Source organism: Jatropha curcas, chromosome 4, assembly GCF_041381405.1.
Source record: "Jatropha curcas cultivar XTBG-Jc1 chromosome 4, XTBG_Jcur_1.0, whole genome shotgun sequence".
In the NCBI taxonomy this organism is placed as follows: domain Eukaryota; kingdom Viridiplantae; phylum Streptophyta; class Magnoliopsida; order Malpighiales; family Euphorbiaceae; genus Jatropha; species Jatropha curcas.
Window position 1 is genome coordinate 25,494,197 of NC_143154.1, and position 15,809 is coordinate 25,510,005.

General features: G+C 30.3%; 3 protein-coding genes across 3 annotated transcripts; 2 read left to right on the forward strand and 1 right to left on the reverse strand.

Moving 5' to 3' along the window:
• Positions 1–1,620: 1,620 nt before the first annotated feature.
• LOC149497050 (uncharacterized) lies at positions 1,621–3,267 on the forward strand. Its single transcript, XM_089720702.1, has 2 exons — positions 1,621–2,640; positions 2,952–3,267. The coding sequence occupies exons 1-2, from the start codon at positions 1,665–1,667 to the stop codon at positions 2,987–2,989; spliced, it is 1,014 nt and encodes a 337-aa protein (XP_089576828.1). The 5' UTR covers positions 1,621–1,664; the 3' UTR covers positions 2,990–3,267.
• Positions 3,268–10,919: 7,652 nt separating this feature from the next.
• Positions 10,920–12,626, forward strand: LOC149497051 (berberine bridge enzyme-like 7). The gene has a single exon (XM_089720510.1). It carries the CDS (start codon positions 10,925–10,927, stop codon positions 12,512–12,514), a length of 1,590 nt encoding a protein of 529 aa, XP_089576636.1. The 5' UTR covers positions 10,920–10,924; the 3' UTR covers positions 12,515–12,626.
• A 1,083-nt stretch (positions 12,627–13,709) lies between these two features.
• On the reverse strand, positions 13,710–15,644 carry LOC105650431 (gamma-interferon-responsive lysosomal thiol protein). Its single transcript, XM_012237330.4, has 5 exons — positions 15,236–15,644; positions 15,072–15,137; positions 14,751–14,909; positions 14,161–14,253; positions 13,710–14,056 (listed from the first exon to the last, which is right to left on the reverse strand). The coding sequence occupies exons 1-5, from the start codon at positions 15,518–15,520 to the stop codon at positions 13,889–13,891; spliced, it is 771 nt and encodes a 256-aa protein (XP_012092720.1). The 5' UTR covers positions 15,521–15,644; the 3' UTR covers positions 13,710–13,888.
• Between the last annotated feature and the right edge of the window lie 165 nt (positions 15,645–15,809).

The following is a 15,809-nucleotide window of genomic DNA, read 5'->3' on the forward strand; positions in this document are numbered from 1 at the left end:
ACCAAATGCCCTCTTAATTGCAACTGTTACCAATATTTTTCTAAACACCGTTATTTATTAACTAATCACTAATTACGACCAGCGACCACCTATCAAATGGTATGAATAGCTAAATCAAATGAGTCTTATATATGCCCGCTGTAAACTACATACTTATATGCTATATATGTCACCAAGTTGCTATATTTATATACTTCCATATTATATATGAATTATTTTGGTAAATAAATATATTTTTCATATTTTCAAATTGTCTTTTTATTAAAAAAATTTTGATAAAAATAATATTTTTAACTTAATTTCTTATATATAATATTAATTATTTAAATGACAGAAACTAAGTTAACTAATAAAATTAAAAATTTTAAATAACAATTCTAGTTATATTTATTATTTAAATTAAAAATTTTAATTTATATAAAACTTCTCAATTAAGGATGCACTGAGTTTTCCACTTTATTATTAAATTTAGTGATGTTATTTTATGCACCATTAAAGATTTTTTATTTTTATTCTGATCAATATTTAAAAACGTGTATTATATGTATTACTTTCGTTGTAGGCACTAGTTATTTAATTTATGATTTTTATTATTTACGAAAATGATGTTCATTGTTATTTTAATTTCTAGCCAAAAAAAATTGATTACAATAATTAATAAAATATAAATAAAAATATAAGACACAATTAATAATTAAACAAAATATTTACTAGGTTTGATTTTATTTCGTATCAAGATTCTTTCCTATGAAAATTGAATAAAGATATACATAAATCTAGAAATTAAAAATAATATTTGTAACAATTTATAAAAAAAATTAATTTTATTATAGAATAAGAAAATATTTACTCAATAATAAAAATAACAATAATAATTTTCTATTCACAATAAATAATTATTATAATAAAATAAAGTTAGACCAACTTATACGAGTGAACCACAAATTAAAGATTCAACATATGAAACGATGAAACTTATGATTATAATATTCTATGTATAAACACAAAAAATAAGGAAATTTAGAACTTCAATTATAATTGATAGCAAATAATCATAATATTGATATTAAATTAAAATTAATATATTAACGATTGATAATGATAATTCAAGCGATGAGCGTTTGATGTACCCTTATAGTGAAACTTCTTGATAATAAAAATAAAGAAATTCTTGATGGTAAAAGTAAATAAAATCTGTGTGGATAAAATAAATGTGCATCTAGTGGTAATATTCAATATATAATTCCAAATTAAAATATGACAATTTATATAGTAAGCTTACAATTTCTAATTAAGATATGACAAAACTTCTCCAATAAGATATAATTCAAAAATGTTAGTTAGCATAAAACTTCCCGATAAGGTGTCGTCTTAAATTCTCCACTTTCTTAAATTTATGATTATTTTAAATACCATTTCTTATTTTCTGTTAATATTTGTTAGCTAGAACAATTTTACCATGTTATAATATTAGAATTAGTTTGTTTTAGATAATAATTATCATTGTAACAGATTTATCTTTATCACTTTGTTAGAGTTAGAGATAAGGTTAAAGAGTTAGAAAGTTAATAAATACCTCTGTACCTGTACGCATGAAAGGATGAGATGAGAATATTTTCCTCTACAATTTCTCTCTAAGTCTTCTACATGGTATCAGAGCATTCATGGCAGATTTAGAGAAGGATGAAACCAAACAAACACCTCATGATCCTACCCTACCAATTGTAAACATGAATCCAAACTACGTATCCTTGCCACAGTCAATAATTGTGCAGCAAGACAACACCAGCTTCACCTCCACTGTAATCTTGGATGAGACCAATTATGCATTATGGCGGCAATTGGTGGAAATGCGAATTGGTGCCCGAAACAAGCTTGGTTACTTAACTGGAGCAACAGTAAAGCCACCAGAGACTGATCCGAATTATCAAGCTTGGCTTACAGACAATCATAAGGTACGAAGCTGGTTAATTGATTCAATGAATCCTTCGAATATGCAACGTTTTCTTCGACTATCAACAGCAAAGGAAATATGGGACGCTGCAGCTAAGACGTTCTATGACGGCACAGATGAAACACAATTATTTGAGCTAAACAAGAGATCCTTCACAACGATACAAAATGGACGACCGCTGCCGACATACTATAATGAACTCGTGGCTATTTTCCAAGAAATAGACATGCGAAATGACACTATGGAAGGTACTGTTGCTGGTTTTGTTCAAACTCATAATATATTAACAAGAATGCGAGTCCATATTTTCCTTGGAGGTTTGGATGCTGAATTTGACCAGGTTCGAGGAGAGGTGTTGCGAGCTGAACCAAAGATGGATCTTGAAAAAACATATGCATACATTCGCAGGGCAGCGCAACAACAACAAATCATGTCAGCTGTGAAAACAACTGAACCAACTGCTCTAGCAGCAAGGAACCCACGAGGTAAAAATTTAGTTTCAAAAATTGATATGCTTTGTAATTACTGTGGTGGCACGGGCCATACGGAGAAACGCTGCTATGAGAAACGAGGCTATCCAACGTGGTGGGATTTCAACAAAACACCAAGGAAAGTCATACCACCTGGATTTGAAGGATCTAAAGGCAAGCAAACTGATGCTCCATCAGCAAATGTAGTCCAACCAGGTAAGGCCGAAAACTTTTTGCATATTACAAAGAATCAAACTTGGATCATTGACTCAGGGACAACTGATCATATGAGTATGAATGATAATGAATTAATTGGATACCGGAAAAGTAATGAATCACATATAGTTGCTGCCAATGGAAGCATTGCACCAATTTTAGGAGAAGGGACTGCTATACTTTCTGATACTATCACACTTGATACAGTTCTTATTGTACCTACCCTTAAACAAAATTTGTTATCTGTCAGCCGTATAACCACAACTTTACATTGTTGTGTTACTTTTTTTCCTGGTTATTGTATCTTCCAGGACCTATTAACGAGGAGGACGCTTGGCTTTGGTGTTAAAAGAAACCAACTATACTATCTAGATCTTACTATCGAGGGTCAGGCGAGGTTTTGTAATTCAGTTCAGTCTAGAGCAGTAGGACTTGGTGAAACAACAGTGTGGTTATGGCACCGAAGGTTAGGGCACATCTCTTTTGGGTATTTGAAACAATTGAAGCCTTTGTTATTTAAGAATTGTGATGTTTCAAATTTTAAATGTGACATTTGTGAGTTTGCAAAAAGTCATCGTGTCACATATTCTCCTAGTTTGAATAAAAGTTTTTCTCCTTTTGATGTTATACATTCTGATATTTGGGGTCCTGCAAAAGTAGATTCTTTTTCAAATGCAAAATATTTTATTACATTTACTGATGAGTGTACAAGGTTTACATGGGTAAATTTATTGAAAAAGAAAAGTGAAGCACCATCTATTTTCAAAGAATTTCACAAAATGGTAAAAAATCAATTTGAAAAGCAAATTAAAACTTGGAGAACTGATAATGCAGCTGAAATTTTAACACATGATTTACATGATTTCTTAAAAGCAAACAGTGTTCATCATCAAACCTCATGCACATATACACCCCAACAAAATGGATTGGCAGAACGAAAGAATAGACAAATTTTAGAAATTGTAAGAGCATCGCTTTTTGGAATGAATGTTCCAATTTTTTATTGGGGTGAAGCAGTCAAATCAGCTGTGTATTTAATGAACAGGGTACCTTCTCGTGCCTTGAATTTTAAAACACCACAACAAAGGTTGCAACATCATTCTAAACAAATGCATGTACCAAATCTAGAACGTAGAATATTTGGTTGTCTTGCATTTGTTCATGTACCAAAAGCTCTTAGAAACAAATTAGAACCATGTGCTAAAAAATGCATTTTTGTAGGTTATGGAGATTTGCAAAAAGGGTATAGGGTATATGAACCAGACACTAAAAAATTGCATATCACACTAGATGTGTCATTTCATGAAGATAAGCCTTTTTATGCAAACAATAAGCATGCATCAACTCAGGGGGAGAGTAAGCATGAAAACGAGTTGATTGCTAGTGTGGAAAATGATTTTTTAGAAGTGGAACAAATAGAAGAAACATTAGCAACCAAGTATGGTCAAGGTAGTATGGAAAGTGTTTCTTTGGCACAAGAGAATGGGCGGCTTTCGAATCAACAGGACACTGGAAGGAATGATATGCCAAATGCCGAACAACAGCCTGATCAAGTACTCTATAACAGTGCTTTCACCCCAACCCAAACTGCACCACACCAGTCACAAATGAACGACCAAACTAACCTGACAAGTGAAGTCGAAACTGAATTCCTAAACCTTGAAACCGAGCCAAGAAATGAACCCGAAACTGAGACCCTAAACCTTGAAACCGAACCAAGAAATGAATCCAAAACTGAGACCTTTAACAATGAAACACCCAAAACCATTTTGCCAAATCGAACCACCAGGGGAAAACCAAGAAAGCAGTATGAACCTGACTTAAGAGCTACTTCAAGATATCCAATTAATAATTATACTTCTACTCATAATATTTCAGGTCCATATGCCCTAATTGTTGATCAATTATCCAAAGTTTTTGTTCCAAGTAATGTGCAGGAAGCTTTGGCTGATCCTAGATGGAGGAAGGCAATGAATGAGGAGTTGGAAGCATTACAAAAGAATGGAACTTGGGAAGTTGTTACATTGCCTGATAAGAAACGAATTGTTGGTTGTAAATGGGTATTTACAGTGAAGTTAAAGCCTAATGGAAGTATTGATCGCTTTAAGGCAAGGCTAGTTGCTAAGGGTTTCACTCAGAAATATGGGGTCGATTATCAAGAAACCTTTGCTCCTGTAGCAAAACTCAACACTGTAAGAATTCTAATCTCTGTTGCTGTTCGTAAGGATTGGATTTTGAAACAGTTTGATGTTAAGAATGCTTTCCTAAATGGAGAATTAGAGGAGGAAGTTTTTATGGCTTATCCACCTGGTGTAAATGAAAAACTTAAACAAGAAGGCAAAGTTTGTAGGCTTAAGAAATCTCTTTATGGCTTGAAACAATCTCCTAGGGCATGGTTTGGAAAATTTAGTGACGAAATGAAGTCTGTTGGATTTAAACAAAGTAATCATGATCACACTATGTTTTTAAAATGGAGAGATGGAAAAATTACTATATTAATTGTTTATGTTGATGACATGATAGTAACAGGAGATGATGTTGAAGAAATTGAAAAGCTACAAAAATTACTAGGGAAAACTTTTGATATGAAAGACTTGGGAAATTTGAAATATTTTCTAGGAATTGAAGTGGCTAGATCGAAAAAGGGAATTTTCTTATGTCAACGGAAACATGTGTTAGATATATTAGCTGAAACAGGTATGCTAGACTGTAAGCCAGCCGAAACACCAATGGAAGTAAGTAGCCATTTTGAAAGTGGATCGAATGAGAGATATGGTGATGTGGGGCGATATCAAAGGCTAGTAGGGAGATTGATTTACTTAACACATACTAGGCCTGACATTACTTTTGCCGTTAGTAAGGTCAGTCAATATATGCATGAACCACTTGAAAAGCATATGGAGGCTGTGTTTCGAATTTTAAGGTATTTGAAAGGATCTCCAGCAAAGGGGATTTTATTTAAAGACAATGGAAACTTGGATATTACATGTTTTACTGATGCAGATTGGGCAGGAGACAGAGATACTAGGCGTTCTACCTCAGGGTATCTTATTATGGTTGGTGGAAACTTAGTCTCTTGGAAAAGTAAGAAACAAAAAGTTGTTGCAAGATCAAGTGCAGAAGCAGAATTTAGGTCACTAGCCCAAGGACTGTGTGAACTGATTTGGACAAAAGAAATCATGAAAGATTTGGGGTTCGATTTAACCAAACCGATGGACTTAATGTGTGATAATCGAGCTACAATCCAAATTGCAAAAAATCCAGTTCAGCACGATAGGACAAAGCATATAGAAATTGATAGACAATTTATTAGAGAGAAGATTGATCAAAGATTGGTCCAATTGGTATTCGTTAAGTCAGAAGATCAACTTGCAGACGTGTTAACCAAAGCAATTAATGGAAGAAGTCATCATTCTGCATGTAGAAGGTTGTGCATGTTCGATATCCATACTAAAATTGAGGGGGAGTGTTAGCTAGAACAATTTTACCATGTTATAATATTAGAATTAGTTTGTTTTAGATAATAATTATCATTGTAACAGATTTATCTTTATCACTTTGTTAGAGTTAGAGATAAGGTTAAAGAGTTAGAAAGTTAATAAATACCTCCGTACCTGTACGCATGAAAGGATGAGATGAGAATATTTTCCTTTACAATTTCTCTCTAAGTCTTCTACAATATTTTATTTTCGAATTTAAATATTTAAAATAAATATGACTTTAATATAACCAAACAAATTAAATTATCTTTTATAACTATAAAATTAAAATATTTAAAGTTTGGACTTATTTTTGGCAATCCTAATATCCCCTCTCAATTCCAACAATATATATAATTTGACAAAAAATTATGTGACGTCATAAAAATAACAATCCTACATCTACTTACACTAAAAATAATAATTTTTAAAATTTTTCGTGAAAAGTATAAGAGTGAATTTATCTATCGAGACTATATATTATAGATAATTTAAACCTACTAATCCTATGTCTGCTATAAACTACATACTTACGTACTATATATGTCACAAATTGGTTGTACTTATATACTATATATGTCACAAATTTGCTATATTTATATATTTCTATATTTGCGTACTTCCATGTGACGTACTTGAATTGTTTTTGGTAACATAATACTTCCATATTACACAAAATATTTTTTTCATATTTTTCAATTTTCCTTATAAACAAATATTTTTAATTATAATTTGTAATTTAAAAATGTTATGTTTTACGTGCATAACATTAATTAATTCAGATAAAAAACCTTATATAGTAGAAAAGTAAGTTAACCAAATAAAGGTTTTTTTATAAAAAAAATCAAATTAAAAAATTTAAATAATAGTTTTAGTTATATTTATATTTTAATTAATATAGAACTTCCCAATGAGAATTCTATTAAATTTTCCATTTTATTAAATTTAATAAGATTATTTTATACACCATTAAACATTTATTATTTTGTTCTAATATTTTAAATCTACTATATATGCTAGCTATAAACTACATGTATACTATATAGTCGCAAATTTGCTATATTTATATATTTCCATATTATACCTAATTTATTTTTGGTAATTATACTTATATTTCCATAAACTTCTCAATATATGATTCGATTCATTACTGAACTTCGCATTCAACTAACCTAGCTAGCATCACCATTTTAGAAGCCTGCTAGCTTTATTCTACCCACTCTCTTTGAACCACTTTGCTAGTTCGTGATATCACATAACCAATTAAATTAAAACTTTTAAATAATAGTTATATTTGTTTTTTAAATTAAATATTTTAATTAGTATAGGAATTTATAAATTAGAGATTGTATTAAATTTTCCACTTTATTAAATTTTCCATGAGTTTATTTTGTAGACCATTAAAATTTTTTTATTTTATTTGTAATAGTACCAATATTTGTTTCAATTATATTTGTTTGACAAAGATTTAATTTACATATATGTTAACTAATTTTAATTATATTTTATTATTCTTTGATTTTGTAATAAATTACAATCATATCTAAAATGTCAATATTTTGTTTAATAAGATTTAATTTTAATCTAAAAGTTAAAATTTTGATATATTCAGTCATTTTCTTAATTTTGCAACAAATTAATTGCATCAAAAGTATCTATGCTTTGCACAACAAGAATTTAATTTTCATATGTGAACTAAATTTCAATTATATTTATCATTGCTCGATGTCGCAACAAATTAATTATTTCTAGAGTACCTTAATAAGGATTTAATTTATGTTTACAAACTAAATTTCAATTGTATTTAATTATTTTCTTAAACTTGCAACAAAATTAACTACATTAAAAGTATCAATGTCTTGCAGAACAATAATACAATTTCCATATGTAAATTATGTTTTGATTATATTTGATTATTTCCCAAGTTTGAAACAAATAATTAGTAAATTAACCAATAATCATCTTTAATTGAATTTGGTAAGAAAATTGTACGATTCAAGGGTTCCATACGCTAGCAAGAACCCTAGAGAGGCATTTCTTAATTATAGAGATCTTGATATCGGAAGCAATCCAAGCAATTTTACAAAATTTCAGACAGCTGAAATTTATGGATACAAGTATTTTAAGAATAACGTTTGGAGGTAGTTACAAGTGAAGACTAGAGTTGATCCAAATAATTTCTTTAGACATGAACAGAGCATACCACCTCTGAATAAATTGTCTTAAATACTAGATGAATAATTTATAACCACCTCTTTTTGTTAGTTTAAGTTGTAATCTGATATTGTTGTTTGGTTTCTCTGGAGAAAGGAAGAATGATAATATTCAATATACTAGTAGTATAAAATATTCAAATTTTACATGTTTACACAGTGAGAAACATTTGCCTACACTCGGTGTATAAGCTTGCGTATAAAACTAATAAAGGTTTTCATCTTCTCAATAAGAAAAAATGGTGAAATAATACAAAATTGTAATAGATTTCCTTGGGTGGCATGTAGAGATTACGTTGATGTATAATTAACTCATACACAAGGAATAAGCACCTATTTTCCTTGAAAATTACTTATTTACACCTTTTGTATGCATACATCCTTAAAACAACAAATTTATTTGGTGTAAATGAGTTTATCATTATTTTTTTCACTGGAAAAAAAATAATAAACTAGTAAAAAAAAAAAAAGAAAATTACTTATCTACTCCTAGTGTATGACCACATATGCACCAAATCAATTAATAATCTTTATTTCAAAAATTATTTACCGTACTTTTGTCCTTTTTCAAGTAAAGTTCTCTCATTTATTTCACCTGTTTTAATTAGATAAATTTGGTGTGTGGGTGGGCTCATACACTAATGTAGATAAGTTATTCAAAAAACTGTGTAGTTTTTACAGATAGCAATTCAATATTGGCTTGGTGTACAGGTGATTCATGCACAGGTGTGGGTAAATATTTTCCAATTTTCAATTGCAAGACAATAAGGTTTTTCTATTATAAACCCAACTACCAAGCAATGACTACGCACTGTTTAGATCCTTAGTGAAGGAAATGCTTTGATAAACGACTTTGCAGAACTTCAACCATTGAGATTCGGCTAAATAAATCAGACCGTCTTTCAATTGTTCACAAAATAAAAAGAAAAAAAATTGTAATGTTAGGGAATAAAAATGACAAAAGACATATCTGTCAAGAAAATTTTCTTACTTATACTCAGTGTATGGATGACGATCGCATGCACCAAACCGATGAAACAAAAGATTTTTTCAAAAGTTATTTTTTGGCCTTTTTTTTTTAATCCTGTGTAGGTAAATTTTCCTTGTATATACATGTATAAAATTTTGGGTCCAAAGCCTTAAATTTTGTAATCTAGCTCTATTAAGTAGTATCAGTAACAAGTACATATAGCCAGTTAATTACTGTATATAAAGGTAATAGAAGAAACAATAAGAATTAAGCTTGAGGCTCCATCTTCATATGCACCATGGGCCATGGCTAGACTTGTAAAGCAGAAAGATTGAATTGACATTTCCTTGTAAATTGAGTTGCTGGGATGTGAACCACACGCTTTAATTAGGTGTAGGTTTGCCTTTGTACAATTTGCAGACATAAGCTACAAAATATCTATAGTCCTGCATGCATAATAAATATCTATGTACATATAAAAAAAGTAAATAAAAATTCGTGCCACGAGGAAGGGAATAACATTCAATTATATTTTATTGTTGCTAGATGCAATAAATTAATTATTTCTAAAATACCGATATTCTGCTTAATAAGGATTTAGTTTATGTTTACAAACTAAATTTGAATTGTATTTAATTATTTTCTTAATTTTACAACAAATCAACTACATTAAAAATATCAATGTCTTGAACAACAAGAATATAATTTCCACATGTAAATTATGGTTCAATTATATTTGATTATTTCTCAAGTTCGAAACAAATAATAAGTAAATCAACCAATAATCATCTTTATTTTTAATGACATCCAAAATATTTGCTCGTTTAAATATTTCAATTTTTACTTCAATGTGATGTTAGAGATTCGTCTACAAACTTTTTTGTAAAAAAAAATATTTATGTTAACTATTTTTTAAAAAAAATAATAATAATTTAGTTCTTTCAACCAAGCAAGGAAAAAACTATGCAAAGAAATAATTTAATAAATTCAATTTTTAATACAAAAAAAATTCTATTCTAAAAAATATAATACCATTGAATATTTAGTAATAAGTGATATTTAAAAAGAGTAATATTAATTTTCTTTTTCTAATTTTTATTCTATTCCAAGGAAGAGAGGATCGGAAAAACAATTATAAATTGATTAATCATTTTAAGCTATAAAGTAGCTTTGAACTTTGCATATTGCTTAAATTGCACCCTATTTCAAGATATATTTACTTATTTGGCCATTTAAAATTTATTTCAAACATAATTTAATAAATAAAATATAAATCCAACGTCGTAAACTGTTATCATTACCATAAAATTTAAAAACAAATTTTTTTTTCAAATAAAGAAAACAAAGGTAATTTATTTTTAATCTAACAAGGTCGTGTTAGTCTTCTCACATTACGTTTAAGTCCTCCCCACCATAATCCATAATTAGTAACAGATATTTTGGAAACTTGTTGTATTAATTCTAATGGTAAGTTATTGAATTGAATACCTAAAATAGATTTTATTTAATTGTAATACCTAAATTACAGATACGAATTGCTAACTTTTCTCAAACGCACCTTAAACAATGAAATATTTAAATACAATAGCAAATCAACTAAGCAATACCATCCGAAAAATAAAATGAAATCTTCAATATTTATATTTTCCGCTTTCTTTTTATCAGTTTCTTTGGTTGTAGCAAATGATTCAGCTCCCCAAAACTTTTTTCAATGTCTTCCTTATCATTTTAACTCTTCGTACCCAATATCTGAAACAATCTATACACCGAATAACTCATCTTTTAAATCTATCCTGCAAGCCTATGCCAAAAATCTTAGATTTCTCACACCCAAAACCCCAAAACCCCTTGCAATAATAGCCCCCACACATGAATCTCATGTCCAAGCAACTATTTTTTGTGCAAAATCTCATGGCTTGCAAATCAGGATTCGTAGCGGCGGCCATGATTTTGAGGGTCTTTCTTACAGATCTGAAGTCCCATTTGTAATTCTTGACATGTTCAATTTTAGAGATATTAAAATTGATATTAAAAATGATATTGCATGGGTTGAATCAGGAGTGACTTTAGGTGAACTTTATTATAAAATTGCAAATTTGAGCAAAATTCATGCTTTTGCAGCCGGAGTTTGCCCTACTTTGGGTATTGGAGGTCATTTTAGTGGGGGAGGATATGGAAACTTGATGAGAAAATTTGGCCTCTCTATCGATAATATTATCGATGCCAAAATAGTTGATGTAAACGGTAAGATCCTCGATAGAAAATCTATGGGAGAAGATTTATTTTGGGCAATTAGAGGTGGTGGTGGAGCAAGTTTTGGTGTTGTTATTTCATGGGTGATTCAACTAGTTCGAGTTCCGGAACTGGTCACTGTTTTCAATATAGCTAAGAGCTTAGAGGAAAATGCTACGGATATTGTTTATAAATGGCAACAGATTGCTCATAAATTAGATAATAATCTTTTCATAAGAGTAATGCCACAAGTTGTTAATAGTAGTACTCAAGGTAGCAACACTGTTATATTGGCTTTTATAGGAATGTATCTAGGTCAAACTGATACGCTTCTTCCATTGATGAAAAAAAGTTTTCCCGAGTTAGGGTTAGAAAGAAAGGATTGCAAAGAAATGAGTTGGATTGAATCAACCCTTTTCTGGGCAGGATTTCCTAATGGAACCTCCATTGAAGTTTTACTACAAAGGCCGACATCTGTGGTCTATTATACTAAAAGTAAGTCTGATTATGTAAAAGACATGATTCCAAAGTTGGGTTTTGAAAAATTATGGGAAATGATGCTTGAAGTAAAGCGAATATGGCTGCAATTTAATCCTTATGGAGGAAGAATGGATGAGATTTCAGACAACGATACACCATTTCCGCATAGAGCTGGATATCGTTTTCTGATTCAATATTCGTCGAATTGGAAAGAAGAAGATGGGGTTGATATAGAGAATCAAGTGAATTTGTTAAGAAAATTGTACGATTCAAGGGCTCCATATGTTAGCAAGAACCCTAGAGAAGCATTTCTTAATTATAGAGATCTCGACATTGGAAGCAATCCAAGCAATTTCACAAAATTTCAGACAGCTGAAATTTATGGACACAAGTATTTTAAGAACAACTTTTGGAGGTTAGTACAAGTGAAGACTAGAGTTGATCCAGATAATTTCTTTAGGCATGAACAAAGCATACCTCCTCTTAATAAATTGTCATAGATATTCGATAAATAATTTATTATATATAACCTCCTTTTGTACTAAGTGGTGATCCGATCTTGTTGTTTTGTTTCTCAGGAGGAAGGAAGAATAATAATATTCAATATATTAATAGTATAATAAAATATTTAAATTTTAAATATTTATACAAAGAAACTTTTACCTATACCTAGTGTATGAACTAACTTATAAAACTAATAAGGGTTTCCGGCTTTTCAATAAGACAAAATGACAAAATAACATGAAATTTTAATAGTTTTCCTTAGATGTCAAATGAGTGTATCATTGTCTTTCCATCGGGGAAAAATGATAAACTAGTAAAAAATTAGAAAATTACTTAATTACTTCACTTATGCATAAATCAATCAATAATTTTTAGGGAAACAATTAACTAGATCAGGTTTATGGTCATTTATGGACCAAACCAATGAAATTAAGGATTCTTATTGAAATAATGATATTTCTAACTATATATTTGAAAAAAGTGATAAAATCGGAACACTTTTTAAAAAATCATTTGTTTCATTTATTTGGTTTATAAATAGGGTTATGGATCCAGTTTAATTTCCTAACTTTTATTTCAAAAATTTTTTATTGTTTTTTTTTTTAATCTTTTTTGCTCTTGGTAAAATGATAAGTAATTTCCTCATATATCTCGTATTGGTGTGTGGGTGGATTCGTACATTAATGGTAGACAAGTATTATCTAAAAAATTATAGTAGTTTTTGAAGGGATAGACTTGCTTAGATGAGCCTCACCTATATATGTACTAAACTAATAATAATTTTGTTAAAACAAGATATTTTTTAACATATACCATATACCGAGAGGAAAAAAGAATAAAGTAAGAATAATTTTTAAAAATTTTTACTTTCATTATTTTGATTTATAAGAAGAGCCATGAACTTTATAAATAATTATTCAGTATGGCTTGATATATGAGCCCTCCATATAAAGGTGTAGGTAAATTTTTTCCAATTTTCAATTGCAAGACAATAAGGTTTCTGTTAAAAACCCAACTACCAAGCAATGAATACACACCGTTTTGATCCACGGTAAGGAAATGCTTCGATAAACGAACTTTGTAGAACTTCAACCATTGAGATAATCGGCTAAGTGAATCGAACTGTCGATCGGTTGTCCACAAAACAGAAAGGGAAAAATTGGAATGTTAGAATAAAAACGACAAAGGATGTATATTTCAAGTCTTCTTATATATGCAGATGATAAACGACTGTCAATATATATACATATATAAAAATTTTAGGTCCAAAGCCTTAAATTTCATCATCTGGCTCTATTAACTAGTACCAGTAACAAGCACATAGCCAGTTAAATTATCGTATACAAAGGTAATAAAAGAACCGATAAAAATTAAGCTTGAGGCTCCTTCTTCATCTGCACCATGGCTGGACTCTCAGAGCAGAAAGATTGATTTGACATTTTCTCGTAAATTGAGTTGCTGGGATGTGAACCACACGCTTTAGGTGTAGGTTTGCCTTTGTACGATTTGCAGACATAAGCTACGAAATTTCCATAGTCCTGCAGGCATAACACGTATCATGTTCATAAAAAAGGGTAAAGAAAAATTACTGCCGTGAGGAAGGGAATAAACAGAAGGAGAAATAAATAAAAGCTACTATTACCTCAAGCAGAGGTGTTTCATTCACAACTACCCATGGAACGTATTTGTGAGGAGGATTAAGATTATCTGTTTTGCTTCCATATTGCAGTAAAAGCTGCATTTTGGCTCAAATCAAGTCAGATCGTGGACCACTGAGTACAGAAGGTCAAGAATTTAAACTGTGACTGCTCTGTACAATTTTGACCTTAAAAAATAAAATGGGAATGAAACTGAATCACTAAATTTAAGAGTGAACCGAACAAGACATGACCAAAAAGAAAAAGGCAAGTGGAAGTATTGATATTGTCCTAATCCATAAAATTACCCTTCAACTTCAGAGTTTTATTCCTATGTATTTCAAAATTTTCGAGACGTTTCATATACATTGAAGTTGTAATTTTTAGTAACAATCTTGCACTTTGGATGATTGTTGTAATTTTTACTAATAACTTTTAGAGATCCATCGAGCCCTGAAAGTGCTTATTTATAAAAATATTCCAACTTAAGGACATAATAAATCTCTCGTCTAAATTTCAAAAGACAACTTAATTTATTTATGTATTAATCCTATTTATATCAGTGAAAGAATAAATAGATTAATCATTACCGAACCTGTTTTCCTCTTCCGCTGTCGTAGCAATCCTTAATGGCTTCACTAGAAAACTTTAACTGTTGAGCACACAATTTCCAAGATGCCTCTGCTCCATTTTGAGCAATAATTGGAGGAGAAGATTGCTCTTCTATGCACTTAATGAACTTGAAGTGCTTCATCTGTTAGTGGATTAAACAAGAAATTAGAATTACAAAAGGATTTTTTAACCCCCAATTTTTAGGTCTCAGGATCAAATTGTGTGCAAATTTATTAAAAAAAAAAAAAAAAAAAAAACGGAAGAAGAAGAAGAAGAAGAAGAGAGAGAAGAAAAGCTGGCTTACCACATCTGGCAAAATGTTAATTATGCAAGCGTGAATGGTATTAAGGTAACATTCATCTTCTCCATGCTGTAAAAATACCAAAGGAGATAACGACTGTATTCAAAAATTAATCAAAAAAATACAAGCAAGATTGCGAATTGGAATCTTGAAGATGGAGATTTCACCTGGCAAATGATGGTGTTGTTGGATTGTCGTATAGCATTGCCCCAAGGAATCAGCTTAAGATCAAGAATGCTCATTAGATCAGTCTTGACAACCTTTGCCAAGTCAACCACAATAAAATTCCTGCAATATGGACAAAGAGTTTCATAATACAAAGAAAGAGCAACTTTCTTGGAATTAAGAACTTGAGGAGCTGGTTCTACGGCAATTTTGTTTCTTGAACAAGAGACAAACAAGAACAAGAGAGAACTGTAGATAGAGAAACAGAGTACTTTTCTGGAACCCATTTTCTTTGTTCTTTTACAGCTTTTAGTGCTCTGAAAGTTTCAATGTATAGACTTCTAGTAACTGCTGTATGGCTTTCGTACTCCACTGTTGGTTAAGTTAGGCAAATATTTTGGTTTGGACTTTTGCGTATGGGACATGTATTTACCATCGGTGTAGTTATAGGCAACAAATTTCCAAGACATATTCACAGTTTAAACAATCTTAACCAATAATGCCTATGATATTAATGCTCTGTCAAGATTAGTTGAAATTTTTAAATGATGTGTTGCTATCCGCATAGGAAAATAT

What these genes read in the sequence shown, in the direction of transcription:
- LOC149497050 (XM_089720702.1), top strand. Translation starts at nt 1,665, where the DNA reads ATGGCAGATTTAGAGAAGGATGAAACCAAACAAACACCTCATGATCCT. An exon ending in AGCAAATGTAGTCCAACCAG is followed by an intron (nt 2,641 to 2,951) that starts GTAAGGCCGAAA and finishes TGTATCTTCCAG; the next exon opens with GACCTATTAACGAGGAGGAC.
- LOC149497051 (XM_089720510.1), top strand. Translation starts at nt 10,925, where the DNA reads ATGAAATCTTCAATATTTATATTTTCCGCTTTCTTTTTATCAGTTTCT.
- LOC105650431 (XM_012237330.4), bottom strand. Translation starts at nt 15,520, where the DNA reads ATGGGTTCCAGAAAAGTACTCTGTTTCTCTATCTACAGTTCTCTCTTG. An exon ending in ACAACACCATCATTTGCCAG is followed by an intron (nt 15,138 to 15,235) that starts GTGAAATCTCCA and finishes GTATTTTTACAG; the next exon opens with CATGGAGAAGATGAATGTTA. An exon ending in TTAACATTTTGCCAGATGTG is followed by an intron (nt 14,910 to 15,071) that starts GTAAGCCAGCTT and finishes ATCCACTAACAG; the next exon opens with ATGAAGCACTTCAAGTTCAT.